General features: G+C 33.7%; 3 protein-coding genes across 3 annotated transcripts; 2 read left to right on the top strand and 1 right to left on the bottom strand.

The window, feature by feature from the left end:
- Window positions 1-15873: 15873 nt before the first annotated feature.
- On the top strand, window positions 15874-17996 carry LOC143921083 (SKA complex subunit 1-like). The gene is made up of 5 exons (XM_077444209.1): window positions 15874-15959; window positions 16110-16452; window positions 16530-16681; window positions 16758-16948; window positions 17021-17996. The coding sequence occupies exons 2-5, from the start codon at window positions 16117-16119 to the stop codon at window positions 17188-17190; spliced, it is 849 nt and encodes a 282-aa protein (XP_077300335.1). The 5' UTR covers window positions 15874-15959; window positions 16110-16116; the 3' UTR covers window positions 17191-17996.
- A 2494-nt stretch (window positions 17997-20490) lies between these two features.
- Window positions 20491-23342, top strand: PTPMT1 (protein tyrosine phosphatase, mitochondrial 1). The gene is made up of 5 exons (XM_077443576.1): window positions 20491-20976; window positions 21056-21202; window positions 22341-22421; window positions 22497-22733; window positions 22803-23342. Exons 1-5 carry the CDS (start codon window positions 20746-20748, stop codon window positions 22926-22928), a joined length of 822 nt encoding a protein of 273 aa, XP_077299702.1. The 5' UTR covers window positions 20491-20745; the 3' UTR covers window positions 22929-23342.
- SdhD (succinate dehydrogenase, subunit D) lies at window positions 23332-24719 on the bottom strand. Its single transcript, XM_077443577.1, has 4 exons — window positions 24364-24719; window positions 24086-24237; window positions 23835-24007; window positions 23332-23762 (listed from the first exon to the last, which is right to left on the bottom strand). Exons 1-4 carry the CDS (start codon window positions 24401-24403, stop codon window positions 23561-23563), a joined length of 567 nt encoding a protein of 188 aa, XP_077299703.1. The 5' UTR covers window positions 24404-24719; the 3' UTR covers window positions 23332-23560.
- Window positions 24720-24854: the final 135 nt, after the last annotated feature.

Here is a 24854-nt window from a genome sequence, read left to right on the forward strand (position 1 = left end):
TCCTTATGCTATATTTTTTTTATTTGATATTTTTACTTTATCTGTTATTATTAAATGCTATTTTTTATGTTTATGTGTGGATGTATTTATGTTTATGTTCAAATGTATTTTTATGTATAATTGATGAGTATATTATTTTCGTTATGTATTAATTTATGTTTAATTGTTATTTTGTTTTTTTTTGTGTTATATTTTATGACCATTGTGGCGCTTTAGGAATTCCTGTTATGCCACAATGGTCTGTTTAGAATAAAATAAATAAATAAATAAATGACCACTTTGACCGGAATTCGGAATATTTGGGTCTTAGTCACCGAGATGACTCATTCAGATAAATCAAGGATAAAAGTCGGAATTCTCGACAGGGTGGACCCTCTAGGTCGGAAGCCAGGCTCGGTCGACCCGCTCCTTCCTGTCATTGGTTGCTCTTTGCGACTACTCTAGTATTGCCGCGCCTTGAATTAACTCGATGAAATACTCCGACATATACTGCCTGGTTCGCATATAATTTCGAACGGTTGGGCAGCGTACGGAAATATTCCGAATTATTTTACCCATACTTTCACCACTATAACCAGTCTTGATTTATTTGAATGAGTCATCTCGGCGATCTCTTTTATCAAATCTTTACTAAGACCTTTTGTAAAATTTAAAAACGATCATTGATCAGATTTCCCGCTCCCGATGCGGGCCTGATGAATTAGTTTATTGTGCAATTTCGAGTACACCTCTGGATTGTAGGCGTTCCCTCACCTGTTACTGAACCACGCCCATTCCAACGATACCATTTTACCGCCACTACCGTTCGGACATTATATGTGTCGTATTTCGTCGATTCTAAATCCTTTTCTCGCCTTCGCACCCCTTTATATTCATATAAGTACATGTATATATAACATAACACAATACCCGAATTAAATTGTTTAATTTATCGTGTGTCGGAAGGGGTTGAACGGATGAAAAATTTCATTTTCAAATTTATAATTACATAATTTACGGTTTTATCTTAGCGAGTATCTGAATTATTATACAATATATTATATTGTAAAAAGTGCATTTATCTCAAAGTTAGATCGTGTCGCTATTACTTATATATGGTAAGTAAGTACGTATGTATGTATGTATTTATGTAATTTATTTTTTGCAATGTATCATCCATTATTATACATGTATAAATATTATACAATTTCGTTTGTAACTATCTATGTAGTTTGCATTTTATTTACAATAATGATTATATTATGTAAAAGTGCATTTGTTATAAAACTAGATTGTATCACTGTTAGTTATTTTCGGCTGTTTATTTTTTGCAAAGTTTCGTTTTTATATTGTATTTCATTTTTTGCATTAATATCGTAATTGATAAGAGTGTTTAATCAAAATGATACCTACACTTAATTCATGTATCGTTCTTGTTTACGATTATGGATTCAAATTGGACGGTAAATTTTATTTTATATTAGGGTAAGATAATTTGTGTTGATATATGAGTTTGGTCAGTAAGTACATGTACTTAGATTGGAATCATCATAATGTCCATTCTATGAAATGAGAAAATCGCTCACGTGTTTTTGCCTTTAAAAAATCATTTCAGCATAATAGTAGCACATGTAAAATTAAGCATCAATTAAACTGACCATTTAATCAAAATACTAACCAATCAATATATATTTATTATACATAATATTAACAATTAATTCATTATAGTTATTGAACCTATGTATGTCTTAATCCAAATGTATTGCGTTTATTTAATTTATTTACTATATATTTATAATCAAAGTATGGAACGCTGTATTCTCAGCATAACAAGAAGAGATAAGAAATGGAACACGTGGGTGAGAAATTTGACAAGGGTAGTTGATATATGTAGTGGAGAGAGTGAATGAATTGGAATGGCAATGGGTGGGTCACGTAGCTAGAAGAATGGACGGAAGTGCCCGAATGGTACCCGATAGAATGTGAAATGGTGAAAGGAAGGTGGGTGGATGAAATTAGATAAATTTAGGAGTGATATGGATGAGAGTTGCGCAAAATATAGACCAATGGTAGCGTGTTAGAGAAGCCTACATCCACCAGTGGATGGTGAATGGCGGTAAATGATGATATTTATAGTTTCATTTGAACCTTAAGGATACATTGAAAAAATTTTAATGAATAAATAGTAAGGGAGAGCAAAACCCAACATTGTCAAATTGTCTTCTAGCTGCTGCGGCTACTCACACATATCCATCAAAATATATTCGATGGATATAACTGCTTCACAGACCGCTATAAATTATTTATATTTTTATAATAAATCTGATCATTACTTTAATTATTATTATATTAATTTAATTTATATTTATAAACATACATATATATGTACATATTCGTATTTATTTATTCTTATCATCTAGAATAATATATAATTATTATTAATATTATTATTAAATTGGACTAAAATTAACACGTCGAGTTACTTAAAAAAAGTACATACATACATACATCATATATGTATATTTTGTAAATGTTATTTTGTCCCAGCCAATTATACCGGGTTAACACAAGGTGATTAGCTTGGTCCAAGTAAGTTGGACTAGTAGCTTGGACGTCCAAAACGGTCGTATTACCTGTTTCCACGCTTCAAGTAACATCCAAGTTACTCGTTCAGGCTACTTTGTCCAAGCTACTCGCATCATGTCAACCCGGTATTAGGCCGAATCGCTTCATCGCATCCTTATCAGATATATAAATAGTAAAATTCCTGACACAGCTGAAAAGTAAATTTTACAACCGCAAAATATAATCTTATTTTGGTATAGATTTCTGGATATGAACAATGTATGTAATATAATAAAAAAAATTGACATTCTCTGAAAATTTGTCTTTTCGTATCATGCAAGTAGCTCGCACGCAAAATTGCAAATTCTTCTTGTGATTTCGATCATTAGTTTCTGCCCTAGATAGTCTACGATTTCATACACGTAAGCATGTGCAACTTATGTCGTTGAATTTCCTCCGAGAGCACGCTACTACAATATAACATTGATTAGGTCAACTCGCTCGACTTGACATTTGCATACTACTTTATTTATTTATTCTTTTACACTTCGGTGTATACCTGTACACGCCATTAATTATAAATTAACATTTTTGCGCGATTTTTTTCGAATAATTGATTTGCTCGATAGGCGCTCGACTCACACACACACACACACACACACTCGTTGCGACTTTTTTACAGTGCATTTTTGAACAGTACGTTCGTGACGTGCTATAATTAGTGATTAATTCACATTTCTAAAACGCGATCCTCACTTGCGATATTATTTTTCTTTTTCGTCGTGCTCACTGACTGTTATCGATCCGGTCTCGGCTATTTTTCATATGTATGTACATGTGTACGAAATTTTAGAAAAAACATCGCAGTGAGTAGGCGCAAAAAAACACTTTTTTTCTAGACGCTTTTTTGAAAAATCGCATCTCCCAAACTAAAAATACTGAAGCCATGAAATAAACATTAAAATAAAGGTCATCCACTTAATTTTACACGAATGTAATAACTTTTGGGGAATTCATACATTTTATTATCATATTTAACGTTTGAAAAAAATGTGTTCAAAATATTAGTAGGTACTCAAGTCGAATGAATTTTTCAATTATTGATATTATATTATATGCATTTTTTGCTTATCATTAATTTTACAACGCCAAATTTTGTTCAATTTCATTATGGTTGATTTCACAATAGAAACAGCCTTCATAACTAATCACTTTCGTTTAATTTTCAATTAAATATGTATTCTTTCTGTAAAAATCAGCTATAATGTTATCTCAGAAAAAATATATGTGCCGTTATATTTGAATGTGGCGGAAGTACAATTTTCAGTTTCGAAAACACTATTCCTGTTTGACTTAATTCAAAAATTTTTATCATTTATTTTAATTCGATATATCCAGAATCTCGGAAGATTAAATATAGGTATTACAAGCCACCAGTATTAATAAATAGTGTTAAACGCAAAAAATATATATTTGATCTTTTGCGGAATATTTCTCGAATTGAAGAAAAGTGGACTTTTTAACGGCACAATTTTAAATATAACGGCTCATATAGTAAAATTCTGCTATAATGAAATTTATAATATAACGAACTCTTTTCGCTGTCCAGAATTTATTTTAAACATTAGTTTCTATTTTTATTGTAAGGAAACAATCCATAGATGTTCCTTATAACAATTTTTAATTGATTTGCTACTTATGCGGTAAATTTTCGCGTATTTTTTTATGATTTTTAAATGCTTTTTATTATTACGAAATTATGTTCACAATACATCTTATATCTATTTTAATAGCTACTGATCTACTGATCATTTTCTATTTTACAATTTAATTTAATTTGGTTAGTAATCATAGTATTATATTATTCTAATGTTAATCTACAGCATAATAGGAAAAAGAGCTCATAAACCTATTTACAATCAAATTTTCGCATATGATGAAATTTCTAGTATATCAAATTATTTTTCCAATTTGAATTTAACAAAATAATTATTTTGAGATTTGATTGTACGTATGTGCATGTTGTTTAAAAAACAGAAAATAGAAAATTTTAGTTAAATTGTCAATGAAATGTATTTAATTTCGGTATTTCTTTCGGTAACAATTTTAATTTCGGTAACATTCTTTCAAAAAATAGCGAGTGGCAAAATAAATAAAACAAATGTGTAGATGTCAAAAATTTTGCCCATTGGGTATGCATTCATCTAATAATAATAAAAAAAAGAGTTGGAAAAAAAGAGAATAGTCGAAGAACACGCATATCGCCGTGGATGCGGTATTCAAAGTGACCGTCACAGATCCGATCACAGATCTTCATTGTCGATATACAAAACGAGAAATCGACGTGGTCCCGAAAAGAATAAAATAAAACGGTGAAAGTTTAACGAAAAGAGTAGAATAAGAAGACAATGCTGTCGGTGGGTATCGGAGGCTAGAATTTAAGACGGTGTCCGAGGCTGAGGCATTCGGGTCGGGATTGTTAAGGGTCCCGACGGGTCCCGGGGCCCTCGCTGACAGGACATTCCTCATTCCTCGTGTGGGATAAGGGCTCGAATCGGGCAGTTATTCTTTTCTTCGGCTCGCGTACCCGCTCGTGTCACGATCCGATTGATGGCTCATCACCGGCTGATTGACTGATGCTGGGGTGATGTGACAACCCTGGAAGTGTGCGAAGACTTCCAAGCGGGCCCTCGAAACGTTTTAATTTCATTTGATCGGTAGTAAAACTTTCAACTTTAGGCATAGTTACCGTCGCCAGACTTACAATGAATGAATGAATCAATGTCTGTATATACGTATGTACATATATTTGAATTTTCCTTAAATATCGGCTCAGACATAAAATTAATTCCTATATCATTTCAAAACTACTCCCTATAAGTTATAAAATAGTCGTCTCTATCATAATTTGTTTTACAACGATTCTGTTGTAAAATAATTTTATATGGAAATTCATTTGTTTTTTTTATTTGAATTTTTTACTATGCGTTTGCTTTATCTTTATTTATTCGGTTTTAAATCAATCTTACACTTCTCACAAGTATTTGCCAATCCAATCATAAGGCTTATTTAGTCAAAGGAGTAGGGAACGCTGTATGTTCGGCGTAATGAGAAGAGATAGAAAACAGAATACGTGGGTGAAGAAGACAAGAGTAGTTCATATAATGGAGAGAGTAAAAAAAGTTTTTTAAAAACAAACCTCTTTTTTAGTTTTGTATATAATATTAAGGGGTCTACGTGACGAGACAGAATGTTAAATTACAGAAAACACAAATATCGGAAGGCAAACATCGAAAATCGAAAGATCTTAAGTCGAAAGATCAAAAAAAAGGGTGCATGGTAAACGGTACATGGAGACCGAATATTAAGATATATAAATTATTATTTTGAATAAAAATACCAATAATTTTATTTTACTACCGCCATCTATGTATAAAACTAAAGACTACATAGACGTCACCCAGATTTCAAATTTGCAAACTTCAACCGCGTCTTAAACGATATTTTATCTCTATCGTAATGGAGGAGGATCCATTTACTTATATTGATGACCAAAATGAGCAATATGGCAAAGTATGAAAACGATCGGATAAGAGGCAAATTTTTTCCTGAATTGTAATCCTAAGTGAAACGTAAAGGAGGTTTGTAAAAATTGAAATGGCAATGAACGGGTCACGTATTTAAAAAAATGGACGAAAGAAGTGCTCGAATGTTACCCGAGAGAATGTTAAAGAGTGCAAGGAAGGACACTGGTGAGATTGGTGGATGATATTCGAAAAATGTGTGAGATGAAACGGATAAGAGTTGCCCATAAAGGAATACGGATTTTAGATAATTTTGTAAATAAGAAATATTATTTATTGTAAATGTAATAACAAAAGTCAATGGATTCATCTTTTCATAATATTCAGCATCAATGATAGAAATTGAAGAAATCAAAAATTTAAACACAATAAAAAATATAGAAACATATTTATGTACATACATATTACCTATCAGATGACTTTTGATAAAGAAAAAAATTCGGATGTGACCAACCCACGATTCTATATATGTATTTGGGGAATATAAAATGAATAAAAAACAAAATTCGATAATGAATCAATCACACATACACGTTCACACATACTGACTATGAGAGCATTTTCGATACAAATTGAGCGTAAATGTAGGGAAACTTACACAAGACAAAAGTTCTACTTCCGATTGTCCAATTTTGTTCAAATTTTTTTTATTACTTAAAATCACTATAAATATTATTAACATAAAATACCATGAAGATAGAAATAATTTAAAAGGTCAAAATAAAATAATGAAATATTGTTTTAAAAAAGAATTCTACTTCCGGTTATCGAATTCTAACCAAAACCTTATGAACAATAAGTTAGTATATGAATAATGCAAATTTTAATTTTCAGCTCGATAGGTTCACGGATGTGGAAAAAATCGCGTGGTCACAACATTTTTGACTTTTCTAAGAGGAAAAAATCCCACTTACGATTTATTAAATTTGATTTTTTTTTCATCACATTTATAGAAGGATTATACTTGAATTTTCTAGTGAAGAGCGCACATATTTGAAGTGTCAAAAAAAATATAGGAAGAAAAATCGATATATTGCAATAATGACCACTTAATCATACATACATACATACATAATGTACGACTATCACTATGATCTAGATGTAATTATCTTATTTTAAATAAGTACGATCATTTTCTATTTACAATATAGAACTCACGGTGACCGGAAAAATGCACTCGAGATTTTTGCACTCTCTAAACATCCAAACTTTCAAAGATGCTCAAGAAGAACTAACGCAATATAATTCCACACAAAATTGTCAAGAGGTATTTGTATGTTATCCGAGGGTGCTAACCTTTTTTTGTGGAATCCTATTATTTTTGAGCGCCTTTGGAAACTTCTCGAAACTTCTCTACTATTCAGTGCAATTTAGTGCATCTTTCCGAGAACCAAGACACACGTACACATACGCAATTGAGATAGATCAAACTCAAACTGATTTCTACATCACTTAGAATGAATTTTTCAATCAAAATCAACTAAAGACATCCTGCACTCGCCATACAACAGCAATTGCAATATCCAAAATCAATCTAACAGGGCAATGAGTGAGTTCGATCAATGCCTAATTAAAGCACCATAAAGGCTCGGACACGTGCATACGAAATTGAATAAAATCGATAACGGGGACGGCTCGTTTATTTATATTATAATTATGCATATATACGAAGCGATAGAGGACCCGGGCGAGTACCTGCATATATACGTATGTATGTATGCAATACATACACTCGTATACGGAATAATGTATAGACGAGGGCCGGACTGGGCTTGAGCTTATCCGATCTCATATCTTATTTATGCGCGGCCGCTGTCCAAAAACAATAGAGCCGCCGAGCCGCAAAACGCCGACACGCAGCCGACCGGCTTATTCAAATCAACCGCTGATTTGAATACGTCCATTCGACGGCAGCATCTTCCAATCTCTACCAGAGATCGAGATCCGGCGTGCCAAAGAACCGCGTCTGCACGTTCGACCGATCCCTCGATCGAGTCACTGTATGGATTTTTCGCCTATTAGCGGTATTGTACGGAGGCTTCAGTACAGCCAACTGTTCCCACCACTGCTAAACACCAATTGTATCCAAAATTTGATAATTTTTCAAACAGTAACAGACACGGTGTTAACTATGCTAGTGTATAAACTAACTAGTCAATGCAGTCCAAGTGTACATTTCGTTCGTCCTTGAATACATATACTAGTTCATGAACGAACCAATCTGGTCAGTTATATGTAATATACACGAAAGAACAAATTAACAAATTAACTAGTTAGTTCATGCACAAACTATTAAACATAAGTTTAAGTATTCTCAATCGGTTGTTTCATTCTTTATGTACATATGAGGTCTCCGTGACGAGCCAGAATGTTAAATTACAGAAAACACAAATATCGGAAGGCAAAGATCGAAAATCGAAAGATCTTAAGTCGAAAGATAAAAAAAAGGTGCATGGTAAACGGTACGTACTCACTTAATTTTAACAGGAACAAGAGGAACAGGCTGTTCCTCTTGTTCCTGTTGTACCCAGCTCCCGCAAATTAAGTGAGTGTGTACCATTTACCATGCACCCTTTTTTTTTGATCTTTCGACTTAAGATCTTTCGATTTTCGATATTTGTGTTTTATGTAATTTAACATTCTGGCTCGTCACGTAGACCCGTACATATGCTTACCTTTGGTTGCAATATTTTTAATACTAATGGAAACGGGAGCTGTAGCAAGGTTGGAATGTGGTTGCCATATGATTTCCCTTTTAAATACTTGCGTTTTGACAGTTAAAAATGTCATTCGATACCTGCTGAGTTTATTGGAAGATAGATTTTGACTGCTAGCACTTGATCTAAAGCCAATAGTTCGTGTATACACAAACTAGTATGTTCATGAACGAACCGGAATGAACACTTTTCTTTTCTCCTTTTTTTATTTTTTTATTTTAAATACCAGGAAGGCCTAACAGGTAGACCCCAATGCGCCACGCCTTCCTAGACAATTACAAACATTGCATCATTTTTATTATGTAAATCGCTGTATTTCGAGAGGCTGAAAAACATGAAATAAGCATTTAATTAATTAGTTAATTAATTCATAGAGTCATCTATGGATTTAGACTTGTACATATTTTTTTACATATTGTACATAAATCAAATTCAGATATTTGTGACAGCGGGTAGAATGGTTTTTGTCAATTTGATGGAAGAACCGTTTCAACAATGAAATCAGATAAATTTGGCGATCGACTAGGAGTCACAAATATCCAAGTCTGACCAGCAGTATTAAAGATTAGCACGGGATCGAACCCGGTAACCACCGAGCCATACTGCCGCACTTGTATTGTATATACATCGTCAAATGTGACCAGTTACTGTATACACAAAAGTGGCTATGGACAAATTGATAATAATGATTCGGCCTTGGTTAAAGTATCCACTGGACTACACTGGAGTTTATCATTGATGGATCATTCGAATAGTATAAAGATTTCAATCTCACTCGTAATTAGTTTACTTATCAAACACGCTCATGTGTGAATTTTGTTCGTTGATGATTTAACTATCACTCATCGGCTAGTTTCTACACTTAGTTAATGCACACATTATCTAAAAGTACGATGTATACTTTGACGAAAGCTTGAAGTTAGCGTATACACTAACGAGTCAGTTAATACATTAACAAAACTCGACACTTTAACTGTAAACGTATATGAAACTTAAAATTAAGAGATAGAGATTCACCTCGAGAATGAATCTTTCAATTGTGAAAATACATAATATTTATATTAATAAATTTACAAAAAATATATATTTATAACTTATGATTTACGACACAAGATGGCGATCATTATTATCCTTCAGTATTAAATCTAACGTTACAGATCAATTAAATATTTATTAGATCATTGTGTTAGTGTGTTTATATTACAGTCGAAGTGTATTTTTAGCTGCAATACATTCCAATTGGCGATTTGGGTCATTCATATTCGAATTCTAGTAAATTACTTATGTATGTATATCTCTACAAGCACAAATACACTTTCAACAATGTCCGCCAGTTGTAATATAACAGTTGAGTTTTGACAGCTCCGATGTTTTTACTAATGCTTTAGAATTCAATAATGCGTTAATATTACTAATAAAGGAAATGAATACCGTATTACGATAACTCTAAGAATGTGTTAGAAACAAAAATATGACTTTTTAACTCAATTTACTAGTCGAGTGACATTTTCACTAAAACTTAACCTCTCCATATAACCTGGTACCAACTTATAGTTGAACTGTAATATATTTTGGCCAGTTGGAATGTAATTCACCACATGAATCAACTTGCGTGGGTTAAACGGAATATATTCCAACTAGTCAAAATATATTACAGCTGAAAGTGCACTTCAACTGTAACGATAGTTGGTACCAGGCTACACTTCAACTATAACATATCCATTATAAAGTTCTTTAAGCATTTTATCTTTCAATGAATCAATAAAAAACTGAAAAGTTCAATTGTAAAGCGGACCTGAAGAACAATCGTCGCATTAACTACCTATTTAACTACTCATAGTGGGATCATATAATATGATGAAATCTTCCATTTTTGACAAGCCAAGTAAGATAATGATATATATTTTTTATATAAATGTAAATATTGATAGTGTATTGATGTGGAAAACAGTAATATCTTATCGGCACAATGGCGGACGCGCTGTCAGGATGTGTTCAGTTCGTTGGCGGACGGCCGTAACCAAATCAGACCAAACGAAATATGGTTTGCTTTTATTTATTTATATACATATGTATATATATAAACGAATAAAAAATACATTTTCTCCCACCGAACGATCGTTTTCAATGGTAAGGATACCTCATCGTCTCGAGATAATACGCAAATATATATCTAAATAAAAAGAGCAGTGCGACAATGCGACAACCGAAATGTATAATTGATGAGGAGCAATGTGCTTGCAGAGTTCTCAAATTTTGGGAAAAATAGCCAGTCGATAGGTGCCCTTATAAAAGATAAGGTTGAGTTGACAGTTGGTGGTAAATTTACATTTTAATTGTTTCACTATATGTCAAAGATCGACACCTTTTATAGCAATAGGACTTATGTATGTACAAAGGACGACTGAGATCATACATGGAATGATTTCCCTTGATGGTTTTTCTTAGAAGATTCGCATGATAGTATTGACTCAGTTCTGCAAAAAGGATCCAACGCAAAAGAGAAATAACTCGTCGTCCCCAAGCTTAATGACTTAATGACTCGTGTGGTATAAAACGATACTTTTCAAGTCCTTAGTTTTCTCTGCCGGAAATTGAAGGGTTATAAATAGAGGTAGGGCCGGAAGCGTGCTTTTTCCAGGAAACAGAGCGGTTTGGGTCTATTTTCCAGGAAACAGGGCAAACTACAAAACTAGAGTGCAAAAAAAAATAAAGGTTCATCATAAAAATGAACAATGCACGGCGAACAATGAACAAAGAACGGCACAAACTTGGTCCGCTCTTTTGTTATAAATATAGAGACACAGATTTGATCTTTTAACTTTACATAAAATTTATTATATCTTAACGCTTGCCTTACTGTGCTAAAAGAAATCCGCTAGCCACTGTGCTGGACGCCAACCGTCCAGTTAAAAATGTGTGTTTTAAGTAAAAATAATGCAAAATTTGCTAGTTAATTATTATAATTAGTTATAAAAATCATCTTAATATAAAATAATTGCCAAAAATTAAAAAAATAGCGGATATCATTCTCACACTGATCGTTGAGCGCGACGTACTGAATTCCCCTCTCTCTCGCATTTGTGAAGCACGTGTACAAGGGGCTTCCCGCGAAAAAAGTTATTTCTGTTGATATTGATTAATGTTTTTATTCATTATAATGACATAATTCGAATCATAGAGGCTTTGATGAGGAATATATAAAATATGAAGACCCTGCATTCAGTATATTTGGAGAAATAAAATATAATATAAGTCCTGGTCACTCATTATCCATCACAGTGCGGCAAGTGTTAAAGAGCAATATCTGAAATATTGCTATTTAACACTTGCCGCACTGTGAGATGAAAATAGGATGAGAGCAATGCTATAGTTGTTGGACAGTGTAGGCGGGATAGGCGTGTCTTCATGCCATTGCCAATTCGTACGATCTTATTATTTCGACTAATAGAAAACCCTCCAGAGGATGAATTTTGGGAAGGATCGCGACAATATAGACTAGGCATGCCAGCGTTTTTTTTTTGCATGTGTAAAACTATCTATAAAAAATAAAACACATGCCGCGTACCTACCACTCTGTGTGTCTGCACCATAACTGTCAACTATATTTTATTTTGACGTTTATTAATCAGTTTAATTGGAAGTTTTATTAACATTGCCCTGGTCAAGTTTTTTTTCTTTATTGTTCTTAGATTTTCGAATAGCTTTACTACCAAAATGAATGTGCGTATAACCGATGCGGTGCAAACGATCGAAAAGCGCCAGACAGACTGAACCACGGATTAACGACACGTGTACCTTATGCGTGCGCACTGCTCACACTTACATTAAGCGAAATCTACCCGAAGTCCCGACATACCTACCCTGTATACGTTCTGTGCTTCTGATACTTTAGTTCCGAATTTTTCCTTATTATATATTAAAAACTCGCCAGAAAGATTCAACTCAATTTTAATAATTGCATCTGTGCACATCAAAAGGTTACTCGTCATCTGATGTGCAATTTTTCATTCGTGAAGTCGAGAATTGCGTTTAAAGCAGCCATCCAGTTAATCTGTGGTTCATTCTGTCTGGCGCTTTTCGATCGTTTGCACCAAACCCGCGTATAACATAACATGTACATAAATACTTAGTTTTGTCTATGTTGATAGCATTCATAATAATTCTTCGTCGTTATTAATGTATATCGCGTGTTTTTGTCATTTCGTGATTTTGATGACGCTCAATATGGCGCGTAATGGCGCGATAACTGACGGCCGAAACACTCTAGATTGCGACCACGACGCAAAGGTGTCGTTATCGTGAGCGCAAAACGCATATAAAATGTAATTAACATCTATCGCACCGCGGCCATTATTTGTCAAACGGCATACAATGTGGGACGAAGTTAGTTATTCGGGTTAAAAATAATACTTATTTAGATTTTAATTCAATTACGCGATGAGAGCGCGTGCGCAAGAGTAATAAATATACTTAGGTACCTATATAATCGTAATTTGGAGACAATTTATCTGATTGTCTGATCTGGGCCATCACGATTTACGTCAATGTTCACGGGTCGTCTGTCCGTCTCGGTGAAGTATCTTCATGATGCTGATAACAGATCTCCAGAGGCGAGATGTATCTCTGCGGATCGCCACAAAAGGAATGGTAAATGAAATTCGAGGGTCACCAGTGTCGATTTGGCCTTATTCAGATTTAAATTTAATAACATGATTATAATAAACGCTCATTGTGACATTTGTATCAATTTGTCAAAATGACATCGTCCATAAGTAGGGTTCAGCCGAGTACACAGTGAAGCGACGCATCATGACCCGACAAACTATTTAGATTCTTTAGACCATGTGTACATACATATATACCCAATATGCGCAATATAAATTTACTTAAGGGCTATACCTACGACAATCGTATATGTGGAATGGTCATAGTAATAACTTTATGTTGCATTTTCATGAGACTAATTGTTAAGACATTCCACTAAGTCAAGCCAAGCTAATATTTACCTCCTGTAAATAAGCATTCAATCAAGACAATGGACTATCTTATGCTGCATCAGGCTAACATTGACTTGGCTTAGTGGAGTGTCTTAACAATTGGCCTCATGTAAATGCAGCATTATTCAACAAATAGATTAATTCCAACTGATTATAACGTATATAAATTAGCAATTTTCATAAATTCACGCAAACTTGAATAAAATTCAACATTTTTACTAAATGTGAGTTCAAATTTTCCATAATAACTTGTGCGTGATCTCCATTAGCTAATATATTAAGCAGTCATTTAATATTGTCTGAGACTGGTGATAAAGTGAATCTTTCTTAAAAGAAACCAAGCTCGATCTTCTGCTAAAGCATTTACATTTAAATTAGACTCAGACTAATACGATGAAATACAATAACTAAAATTTTCAGCATAAGATATAATTTAATCTGATTTACTACATTACTACACAGTACGGTCTGCACCGGGTGACACCAAATTGTTCAAATTGAAACATGCTAATACAACATATTCATTGTATGACGGTCCTCAAGCGGTTACACGCCTCATTGTAGTTTCTGTATATATACAGCTTTCAGCTTTCCGACAGCTACCGCGAAATCAGTCTGGTGCAGCTATATATAACATCAAATTTGGGAAGCTGTGTTCCCCTGGATGCTACTACTCCACTTGATTGCATAAGCATTTATGAGTTCATTTTTATTTATTTATTATTATTATTTTTATTCTGTGAATGTGTGTGTGTGTGAGTGTGCGTTTGCTGTTTAGGTGTGTGTATGCTTTTGTGGTTTGTGTGTGTGTGTGTGTGTGTGTGTGTGTGTGTGTGTGTGTGTGCGTGTGTGTGTGTGTGCGTGTGTGTGCGTGTTTATGCACGTATAAACATGCATACATGTATGTTTACTTGAAGTGTGCGTGCATTCGCACGGCACATTTCAGGTATTGTTTCCTAACGCAAGCGCGCTTTATGTGTTCATGCGTTGTTGTTTATTTTGTACTTGGTTATGTACAGTGTGGTTTTTTTAATAGAACAGTTATGTGCGGTTGTTCTTGTGCGATATTCATGAACAACCGTCTCGTTCTCCGACGAAAGGGTCTCTTAGACTGTATTCGTTGGGGAGGTGGTGGCCTCATGTTGAGGGCTTTAAGGTTCAAATTCCTTGACCTTTAAAGCGGGCTTATGATAACATCAAATTTAAGCCATTGTTGGATTTTGATCGAATTCCTGAAATTTTTATTTTTTTTATTTTTATTTTTATTTCATACCAGGAAGGCATTACAGGTAAACCCCAATGCGCCTTCCTGGCCAAATTAAAAACAATACAGCATTTTTTTTTAATTATATAAGTCGCTAAATTACGAGACACTGACTTAAACTCGACAATTAACGAGACATCTATGAATTGTACATACATTTTTATTGTAATATTTACATTAATCATACTCAAATAGTGGTGACATAGTGGGTAGGAAGGATTTTTAGCCAATTTTTAATCGGGAATCGTTTCAACAATGAAATCAGAGAAAATTGGCAAACTCTGATAGGAAACGATCAACCAGGAGTCACAAATCCTGGTCTGACCAGCAGCATTACAGATATACTCAGAAAAATTCTTTTCAATCGAGGTCAGCTCAAGGGATCGAACTCGGCGCCTCTCAGTGTTAAGCAGAAGCTTAACGACCGAGCCACGCTGCTGGTAAGAAATATAAGTGTATGTACCTAAAGGTAAGAAGGTTGACTGATCACTAAAATCTCTATAACGGAACATCTGGCAGCCGAAAAGTCCATCATACTAACGAGAACTTGAGTGAGAAGTTATGTGAACAATTTTGACCTAACCTAAGTGGATTGATCTAGTAACGTACATATAGATGTCAAATGATCATTGATGATATAATGCAAAAGCCTTAAATTACCCACTTTTATCTGTTGTCAGTTTGCTACATACATAGTTGTAAAAATTATATTTCGAATTATATATGATAAATATTTCGAATTATATATTCTGAATACTGAGAGTGTTGCTTATGGCCGCCAACATCTGTTTAACTGTCATTTTTAAACGTGCTCGTTTGACAGCTTTATCTCGGACTTCTATTGCGTTTTGTAAGTTTATTTGCCATATTTTAAGTTCATCTGAAATTTGAAGTGTCTCAAAAGTGATTTATTGTATTATTTGTAACATTTTTTTAACATTCAAACATTAGAAAACATTTTTATTCAACCTAAACATGACGAGTGTCTTTTGTTTCGCAGAGCCACCATGGCCTTGAAGCAAACAAGCTATGAAAGTGTCGACGAGCTGATTGAAGCTCAGACAGCTAGAAAGGACGACTTGATGCAAGTCGTATCCATCATAGGAGATCAGAAATACCTTCAGGAGTACATACACGATGCTTTCAATATTCTAGACAACATTAAACAAAACATGAAAGTGCTCAAGAATGAAAGAAATAAATGCAACGAAGCTCTGTCCCAGATGGAAGGTTGCCAGAAGTCGGCTGACGAAGTTCTCTCTAGGATGAATTATATTGAAAATAATTTACCAAATCAGTTTAGAAAAGAAATGAGATTCAACGGAACGATCGAAAATGATAGTGTAATTCTTTCATTTCATGTTTATATACATACATACATAAAAACTTCACATTTATAATACTTATAATATAATTACAGATTATAAACGACAGTATCGGAGTTACGCCATTGCCGTCTTCTAAAAAGTCTTTGAATTTTGGAGACAGCTTTACTTTTAGTGCCCAAAAAGCTCCCGTGAAAAATCCTGGAATTCAACATCTCAGCGCGGATGAATTCCAAGATATACCTTCGTGAGTCTAATTTTTCATAGGTATTCAATTTTTAACAATCAACGTTCAATTGTTCATATATATTTTACATACATAGATATATGCGAGGCCGAACTACACAAGATAAATTGAATTCATTCATCGATATTGTCAATATTTGTATAAAAGAAAAATATGATTTTATTAATACGACTAAAATGGATAAACAGAAAAAGAACATTTTGAAAAAGGGAGCGAGTGAAAAGTTTGCCAACTATATGAAGGATGAGAAAACGGCCAATATAAAAGGTATTCGGAAATCTATTGATTAGTTCGTATTGATTTTCATATATGAATTTTAATGCTGTTTACATATTCTAGGAAAGAAATTCATCACGCAAGAAGATTTAAAATTGACAATGAGCGGTAAATTGGACAAGCAGACTTTGAATTTGATTACGATGCTGCGGCATACACGTCGTCTTGAAATCAATCGTAATAGCGGTGTGATGAGTTATGTTGCAATGTGCGATGATATGTATTGCAAGTGATATTATTGTTGTTGTTATTTAATGCCGATTTTTATTCAATTCTTTTTTTTAAAGATTTTTTATTGTTTTTGCAATCGGTTTTTTTGTATTTAGCTTCATTTATTTATCAGTTGTTGTAAATTATTTTTGTTGTCGATTGATTTGTGCTTTATACTTAACTAGTGCAATACGTTTTTTTTTAATTTCCTGACAAAGTAAACATTAAGATTTAAATATTGTTAATTTATTTAAAATAATCAAAATCATTGTAATTCTAAATCAAAAATAAATATATTTATACTGCTTATTTTGATGGTTTTTTCATTTCTTTTTTTTTTTGGTACACATGTATTATCTGTATATTGTACAATTATGTAAATATAATTTTTAGTATTTATTTTGTGCGAGTAAAGTTTTCATTTGATGAATATATTCGCTTTATATTTCAGTCTCTTTTTAGTACTAGATATTTATCAGAGTTGTTGAGTCGGAGTCGGAGTTGTGAAGCTGGAGCATTTTAAACGTAGTCATAAAAAATCAACTGACTGACTCATTTTTATTATTTTCTTTAATACAATAAATCCACTAATAAATTGAAATTTAATAATTTCTTTAAAAAAATCATCAACTTAAATAACATTTTAAATAAAATCGTTAAATTGCATGTATTTTGATGTGTATATATATTTATTTTTTCATTTTTACTGTCGTTTTTTTATGAAATTGATTTGTTTGGGTATGGAATTCATAAACATACACTATGAATGTACTTAAATTTTATTTATACCAATATCTTACCAATGATTTAATAAATTGGGTAACATTTCAATTTTTAGTGATTTTTTTTAATTTCTCCAATTTTTTTATATTTTGAATTTTGCCATTATTTTCATTACTAACAATTTTATACGTTGGCAAAAAAAGTCGATCTTACTAAAAGTCAGGATTCGAATCATAGCAAAAAATCACTTTTATATCAATAAATTTAATAGATTTAATATTTTTTTAATTTAAAATTAGGCAATATTTGGCATACTTTTATTTCAAGCATTTTGTTGCTTGGGCTGAGAGCATGAATACTTCCAATAATTAATATAAAATGCAGATATAATTTCTTAGGTGGATTATTTAATTTTTTGTATTTGATTCAATTGTAATTTGATTCACAGTATAAAACAATGAATACTACATACTTTTATTGAAAAGTTTTTATTTTCCGCCAATAGAGGTCAATTATTCAAACGATATTTGAATTTGTAATCATCAACTATTTAAATTGAAGTAAAAAACGATATCTACGTAGAAATAACAATAGTTGAATATTCTCATATTTTTTAAATTACCAAATTGAAGGAAATTAAAAAATCTACCGACATCCTGAAACAGTTAGATTGCCTTAACTTTTTAAAATCGTATTTATGCACCGTTGGTAACATTTTATTTGCACAGCAATTGATATTGGAGAAATATTACATACATTATTTGAGTTTGCCAAAGTTATTGGATTTTAAAGTTAAAAAAATTAGAAAATTATCCTGTCCACTACTAAAGAATTATAATAAAGTAAACCAGGGACATAATTTCAGCTTTTTCTTGGGGGAGGGGGGGGGGGGAGGCAAAAATTGGTCAAAATGAATTTTTTTTCAAAAAATATTTTTTATATTGAAATAAAAATGGAAAATATACTTTGCATACACTTTATTGAGTTATAAAATATGAATAAGTGAAACGTAAAGGAGGTTTGTAAAAAATAAGCTTATTTTTGAAGAAAAAATTAATAAAATTATCATGTAAAAAGTCAAAAGGACGCTGTAGGCGTAAATTTTTTTCCAAAAATCTTCACATCGTCAATTAAACTGTATCACTAAAAAACTATCAATTAACTTAATTTCTACCGACTGTCTTTTTACTTTATCTATGTACGTATGTAATAACAAAAGATGAAGTTTTGTGATCATGCTAAAATTCAAACTCAAAATCGAACATCACCCAGCTTGATACGGGTTATGCTGTGGATTTTGTTGACTGTGTACCGCGCGCCAATGGGGCCTTCGACACAGTCAATATTTCTAACAGTATGGCCCGTATCCAGTTCCTAGTAATACTGTTAGAAATATTGACTGTGTCGAAGGCCCCACTGGGGCATAAACTATGAATATTATCATTAACAGTTTCACGCTTATCCAAATCCGTAGTGATAGTGTAATAGGTTAGTATCGCGGTAATCAATAGTGTATCCAAACTATTTTGAAATCGACGATACTAAAATGAAAAAGGTCTGTTCATACTTAACAGCACTGCACGGCTTCAGCACTGCACGACTCCGTTTCAAATATGTCATTTTATTACATTTCTATTCATATCTACCTACACGTCGCGGTCACGTCACGTTTACAGCAATTTGGCCGAGTGCAAGGCAAAATCGGCTTACTTATACATTAGAGGTCATGATGATACGGCGCAATATTGCTTACGTCGTATTATCGAGTACTTGCAATATGAATGCATACACGTACATTCGTAGCTACGCGTCAGAATACAAGTCAGCAAAAATGTTTCGACGTTTATCGAACGAAAAATTATGTATAATCGCGCTGTTGTTGGAAGAAGAAGCTCAAGAAGGCAATAAAAAAGCACGGAGGCGTTTTGATGTGCATCCCATCTTAAAAAAATATAAATACCGAAGGAGAGTTTTGGACACTGTATAAGGAGCTTGTGGATGATTAACAAATTTTTTTTAAATATTTCCGTAAAAAATTTAATTTTTTTTTAAATATTTGCGCCAAAACCATGTCGAAAGATTGAACAGCTGTCAACTGTCACTATCGATAATTGGTCCAAAACAGCAAAGCGGCAGACTCATGGCACGTAATTCGCGTGTATATTTCCACGATGGCCAAAAAAACGGATACGATATGTTGACGGATGTTGCTGTAAGGTATGAACAGAAAATGTCGGGTACTGCTGTAAGCCTGCCGTGGCGTAAACGTGACGGTTGAAATGAACATACCCACACAAAATGTACCAAAGAATACTTTTCATACGGCCGGATACTTGCTGTCGTTTCGTGCCGACTAGGTATGAACAGACTTTTAGGCGACACTGCACTGCAGTGCTTTAAGATGCTCTTGTCGTTTCGGACCTATTTTGTTTGTAGTAATTTTAATATTGTATTTTTTTCTAATATTTCCTACCATAATGTCGCATCGAGAAAACCTGTTAAGTCACTATGGTCTAATTTTAATTTTGAAATAATTAAATCAACTAAATTGTATCACTGGTGAAAAAACGCATTCCTATCCCCCTGGCTAGGTACGTTCTGCGTCGAATCTGACAGCCCTATCGCGATAAGCCCTCAAATTACACCAATCACCGTTTGAAATTCAACACCCGTACAACATGAATTACAAGCGAAAGAGATAAACGCGTAGCAGACATGGCCGTTGTCGATAACGCTGTAATCCAATTTCGAAGCGATAAAAGCGAAAATGCGGCACCGCGAAACCATCAGTTGGCAGGAGTGACCGGAAACCGCGACCGAGAACCAGTCGACAGATTCAAGTGAATTGGCGCGAAATGGCCGACGAACGAACCGCTGGGGCCTACGTCAGATTGGGTGAGCCAGATTCGACACCTGAGCGTGCAAGTGCAAGTGGAAGTGGAAGTGGAAGTGGAGGTGAACCTCAACCGCAACCTCAGAGAGAAGAAGTCGCCGTCGCTCAGCCGCCATCGCAGCCAGAAGCCGTGGCCGAGACGAGCCAAGTGAGAGTGGATGACGACGATTCCGCTTTCTCGTTGAAAATGATGGTGGGGGAAATCGTCTGCTTTTCTAGCTTTGCGTCATCAGTATCGAACTCGCGTCTCATATAAAAAGGTATCGTTTCAGGGCTCAGCGATGTTCGCCCGCATCTCCTTCTTCCCCACTCTCATGTACAACATGATGATGGAGCGGATGACGGCGAGACGATGGTACGACAGGATAGACGACAGCGTCATTCTGGGAGCTCTTCCCTTCACGAGTATGACCGAAGAGGTATATTTACATATGTATAGTAGGTGGTTCATTTAAATTCAAGATGCTACCTCAACCTCTTGATGCTAATTCGTTTTTTTTTATCTATAGAATTATACTCAAATATTCAGCTTAGAATTCAATTGAAATTCCGATTTGAAGTTGTGCAATTTTGTGTGACAATATTCTGAAAAGTAATTTGTAACAATACCATTGAATTTCGACACTCATCAATTTTTTTTTGTGAATAATTGCAACTATGTACATATGTTCTATATGTGAAACAATTAATTTTTTCCTGCTTTATTTAATTTATATTTATATTTTTCCTTAATCTAAACTTTTCCTTGAATTTGGTTTTAAAACAATTTTAATTACATACATACAAACATGACGAATTATCTTCTTATTAGTCCCGAAAATATTACTCAACAGGAGATTCCAGTTTAATATATATATAGAATAATTTGTATGACAAAGTGATTTATCAGTACATTAGATGTTCTTTAATGTGATATTATTGTAAAGTTACAATGAAACATTCAAATATAACGATTACATATTTTCAATCTTGAACGTGCAACAGTTTAAATTTTCAGCATAGTTACATAAATCTCGTTATAATGAACTTTTAGAAACTGAAAATTCATCATACAAGATAAAGTAAAACAGAAAATTGCTAAATTCTATCCATTACTGCAAGAATATATACTAAAAACTTCATCTAATATATACATAATTTCGAAAGAGACTTTGTATGTATGTAACTTTCGTTGGTTCGTATAAACTGTGACATTAAATTTAATAAAAAAACAAATGAATTTAAATAAAATAAAACTATTCAAATAAATTTAATAAAATGTTTACTATTAGATGTTTAAGCGGTTTATATTACAAATACCGAGCGAAGCCGGGTAAAACCACTAGTTTTATATATACATAACTTCATTGTATCAAAATGATTCAATAAGTCCTTTGAAGTTCGTCAGAACGAGATTTTATTGTAATATATAAAGTTTATCGTAAATCCTGAAATGATTATATGAATTTATGTACATTTTCTTTGAATTTACCACAAAAAAAAACGCAAATCTTACAAAACGGTGATGAGTTTTATTATAAAGATGCCAAATTTACGATATGTTGCATTTAATTTCAGCTGAAAATAAAGGAAAATGTCAGAGGCGTTGTTTCAATGAACGAGTCGTACGAGCTGAGATTATTCTCGAACAATCGGGAGGTAAGCATTGCAAAAATGTACAACCACACAAACACTCAATTTATGTATACGTGTCAATAATTGCGTCGGTTACAGAGCTGGGCCGAACAAAACATAAAATTTCTGCAACTGGCCACGACGGACATTTTCGCAGCGCCGTGCCAGGATAAGTTGATGCAGGGCGTCAAATTCATCAACAGATTTCTACCCAGAGAGTCGAAGATACTCGACAGTGCCAACGAAGACAATCACATCAACGCCGGCACGGTGTACGTTCACTGCAAGGCGGGCCGAACGAGAAGTGCAACTCTAGTCGGATGCTACTTAATGATGGTATGCATTGAATATTGTACGGATAGTGTTGATTGTTGTCGATTTTGTTTTAATTTTGCGTGTTTTCAGAAACACAATTGGACGCCGGATGAAGCCGTCGCTCACATGAAAGAGAAAAGGCCACACGTGTTACTCCACACGATGCAATGGGACGCTCTCGGTATTTTCTACAAAGAAAATATCTTAAATAGATAGAAATAATCGTCACGGCTAATTAAATTTAGCAATTTTTAATCAACACTATTGTTTCCGATCGCGTTTTGTACATATCTGATATGATGTATGTATAGAAATTTAATGCCATAACTGTAATCTGTCAACTGTAATTTTTTATTCCTCGTATTGTAACTAAGTCTAAATGTAATTGTGTTTCATGACATTATTTTTATATTTTTAATAATGTATTTCGACTCTTTTTAATTGATGTTTTAAATTCATTGTTGTTTGTGAATATTGAGGAAAATGTGTGTTTTAAAACTGACGATATCCAAATTGGATTTTATTGAATTTTTGTGTATCGAAATGCTTTTACTGTGTCATTCGATAAATTTTGCACACATATTTTTTTTTATGAATCATATTATAGACAATAAAAGATACAAACAACTTAAAAACATTCTTTAATTTTTTTTAGCAAATATTCCAGTGCGTAGTTGAAAAAATTTTCATAAATAATTCGTAATGAAAAATTTTGACACAATTCCAACAAAAAAAAAATCATACGAACTTTACACTAAAGTAACATTTTGACGAAAATAAATTAAATTATAATACAATACTAATACTTTTATTTTTTGTTTGCATCATAGTACAAGCAAAAAAGCGTATTATTTCGCAACTTGATCTTTCGATTTGACTGCCCATAATTTTCTGATGTTTGCTGCCAGTCCAATGTCGTTGAATATCAAGTAGAAGAGTCCACCGAGTGTTGCTACCATTACGGCAATCAACAGACCGTGTGCTGCTTTAGGTGCGATCGATCCGAACAAAAGTTCTCTGACGTAGTCTTGAATGATGGCTTCGAATCCCCTACGATAAAACTTATAATGTAAATCAAGCTTTAACACATTAAATGAGCAAACTAGTGAGTGGACAATGTACCAATATGTATGTGCGACCATGCTGACTGCAAATAGTACATCGAGCGGCTTGCACGGAACGGCAATAGCTAAGGGTGCGAGACCTATGAGGGCGACCGAGAGAGCTCTTTCAGCTACCCAAAGCGTGCTATGAGATCCGCTACTCGCTGATACAGGGGCACTAGAACTATAGCTCTAAAATAAAACAAAAATTTAAATAAATATATAAAAATTAGCCATACAAACGATACATATATATAAGAGATGACTTACTTTTGCGATGGGTGTTTGAATCGTGGGTGTAGGTATCCTATGAGAGATTCCATTATTAGTTTGGAAGTGCTGCAGCATGCCGATCTTCGGTGCATTTTGTACGGTGAAGTAACTCAATCGGGATTGTTGAGTTAATAGTAAATTGGAGCATCCTGAAAAGTGAAAGTTAGAGGTTATGTCGAGCAAGTCGTTATCGCAGAGTTGTTACGCAACTGGTGAAGGTTTGGATTATTAATCACGTTCTGATTAGTGATAATGATGAATCGGACGATACAAACCCCTGGATGTAGCCGCACGAACAGCCCAAGAAAGCGCCATCACCTCTTGATTGTCAGTGTTAACACTTTACATAACACGATTGACAGCAGGATATCACGAGGGATTATTTTGCTATATTGAACCGTTTGACACACGTACCGAAAGCATAATTTCGCTTGCCATGTGATTCGATACATGTGCATTAAGTCGAAAAGTTGACTTTCCTGTCCATATCACATGATATTTGCGATTGCAAAATTGAGAAAGTGAATATGTATTCGTTTGATATTCAATTGTCTTTCAGCTTCCAAAAAGGGTTATAACTAAAGGGTGGCGTCCAGGTTTGGTGATTATTCCGCAAAAATCGATCTCGCTCAAGTCACAAAAATCTCGATCATGGAACATCTGGCACCCAAAAAATCCATCTCGGAGTGTCAGTGTCATGTTTCTTGATCGAGATTTTAGTGACTTACGCGAGATCACCTTTTGCGGAATAATCCGTTTACTGTCG

The sequence above is a fragment of the Arctopsyche grandis genome, chromosome 13, assembly GCF_051622035.1.
Source record: "Arctopsyche grandis isolate Sample6627 chromosome 13, ASM5162203v2, whole genome shotgun sequence".
In the NCBI taxonomy this organism is placed as follows: Eukaryota; Metazoa; Arthropoda; class Insecta; order Trichoptera; family Hydropsychidae; genus Arctopsyche; species Arctopsyche grandis.

What these genes read in the sequence shown, in the direction of transcription:
- PTPMT1 (XM_077443576.1), top strand. Translation starts at nt 20,746, where the DNA reads ATGGCCGACGAACGAACCGCTGGGGCCTACGTCAGATTGGGTGAGCCA. An exon ending in TCACGAGTATGACCGAAGAG is followed by an intron (nt 21,203 to 22,340) that starts GTATATTTACAT and finishes ATTTAATTTCAG; the next exon opens with CTGAAAATAAAGGAAAATGT. An exon ending in TATTCTCGAACAATCGGGAG is followed by an intron (nt 22,422 to 22,496) that starts GTAAGCATTGCA and finishes CGTCGGTTACAG; the next exon opens with AGCTGGGCCGAACAAAACAT.
- LOC143921083 (XM_077444209.1), top strand. Translation starts at nt 16,117, where the DNA reads ATGGCCTTGAAGCAAACAAGCTATGAAAGTGTCGACGAGCTGATTGAA. An exon ending in GAACGATCGAAAATGATAGT is followed by an intron (nt 16,453 to 16,529) that starts GTAATTCTTTCA and finishes ATATAATTACAG; the next exon opens with ATTATAAACGACAGTATCGG. An exon ending in GAAAACGGCCAATATAAAAG is followed by an intron (nt 16,949 to 17,020) that starts GTATTCGGAAAT and finishes TACATATTCTAG; the next exon opens with GAAAGAAATTCATCACGCAA.
- SdhD (XM_077443577.1), bottom strand. Translation starts at nt 24,403, where the DNA reads ATGGCGCTTTCTTGGGCTGTTCGTGCGGCTACATCCAGGG. An exon ending in TTCAAACACCCATCGCAAAA is followed by an intron (nt 24,008 to 24,085) that starts GTAAGTCATCTC and finishes GTTTTATTTTAG; the next exon opens with AGCTATAGTTCTAGTGCCCC. An exon ending in ATGGTCGCACATACATATTG is followed by an intron (nt 23,763 to 23,834) that starts GTACATTGTCCA and finishes GTTTTATCGTAG; the next exon opens with GGGATTCGAAGCCATCATTC.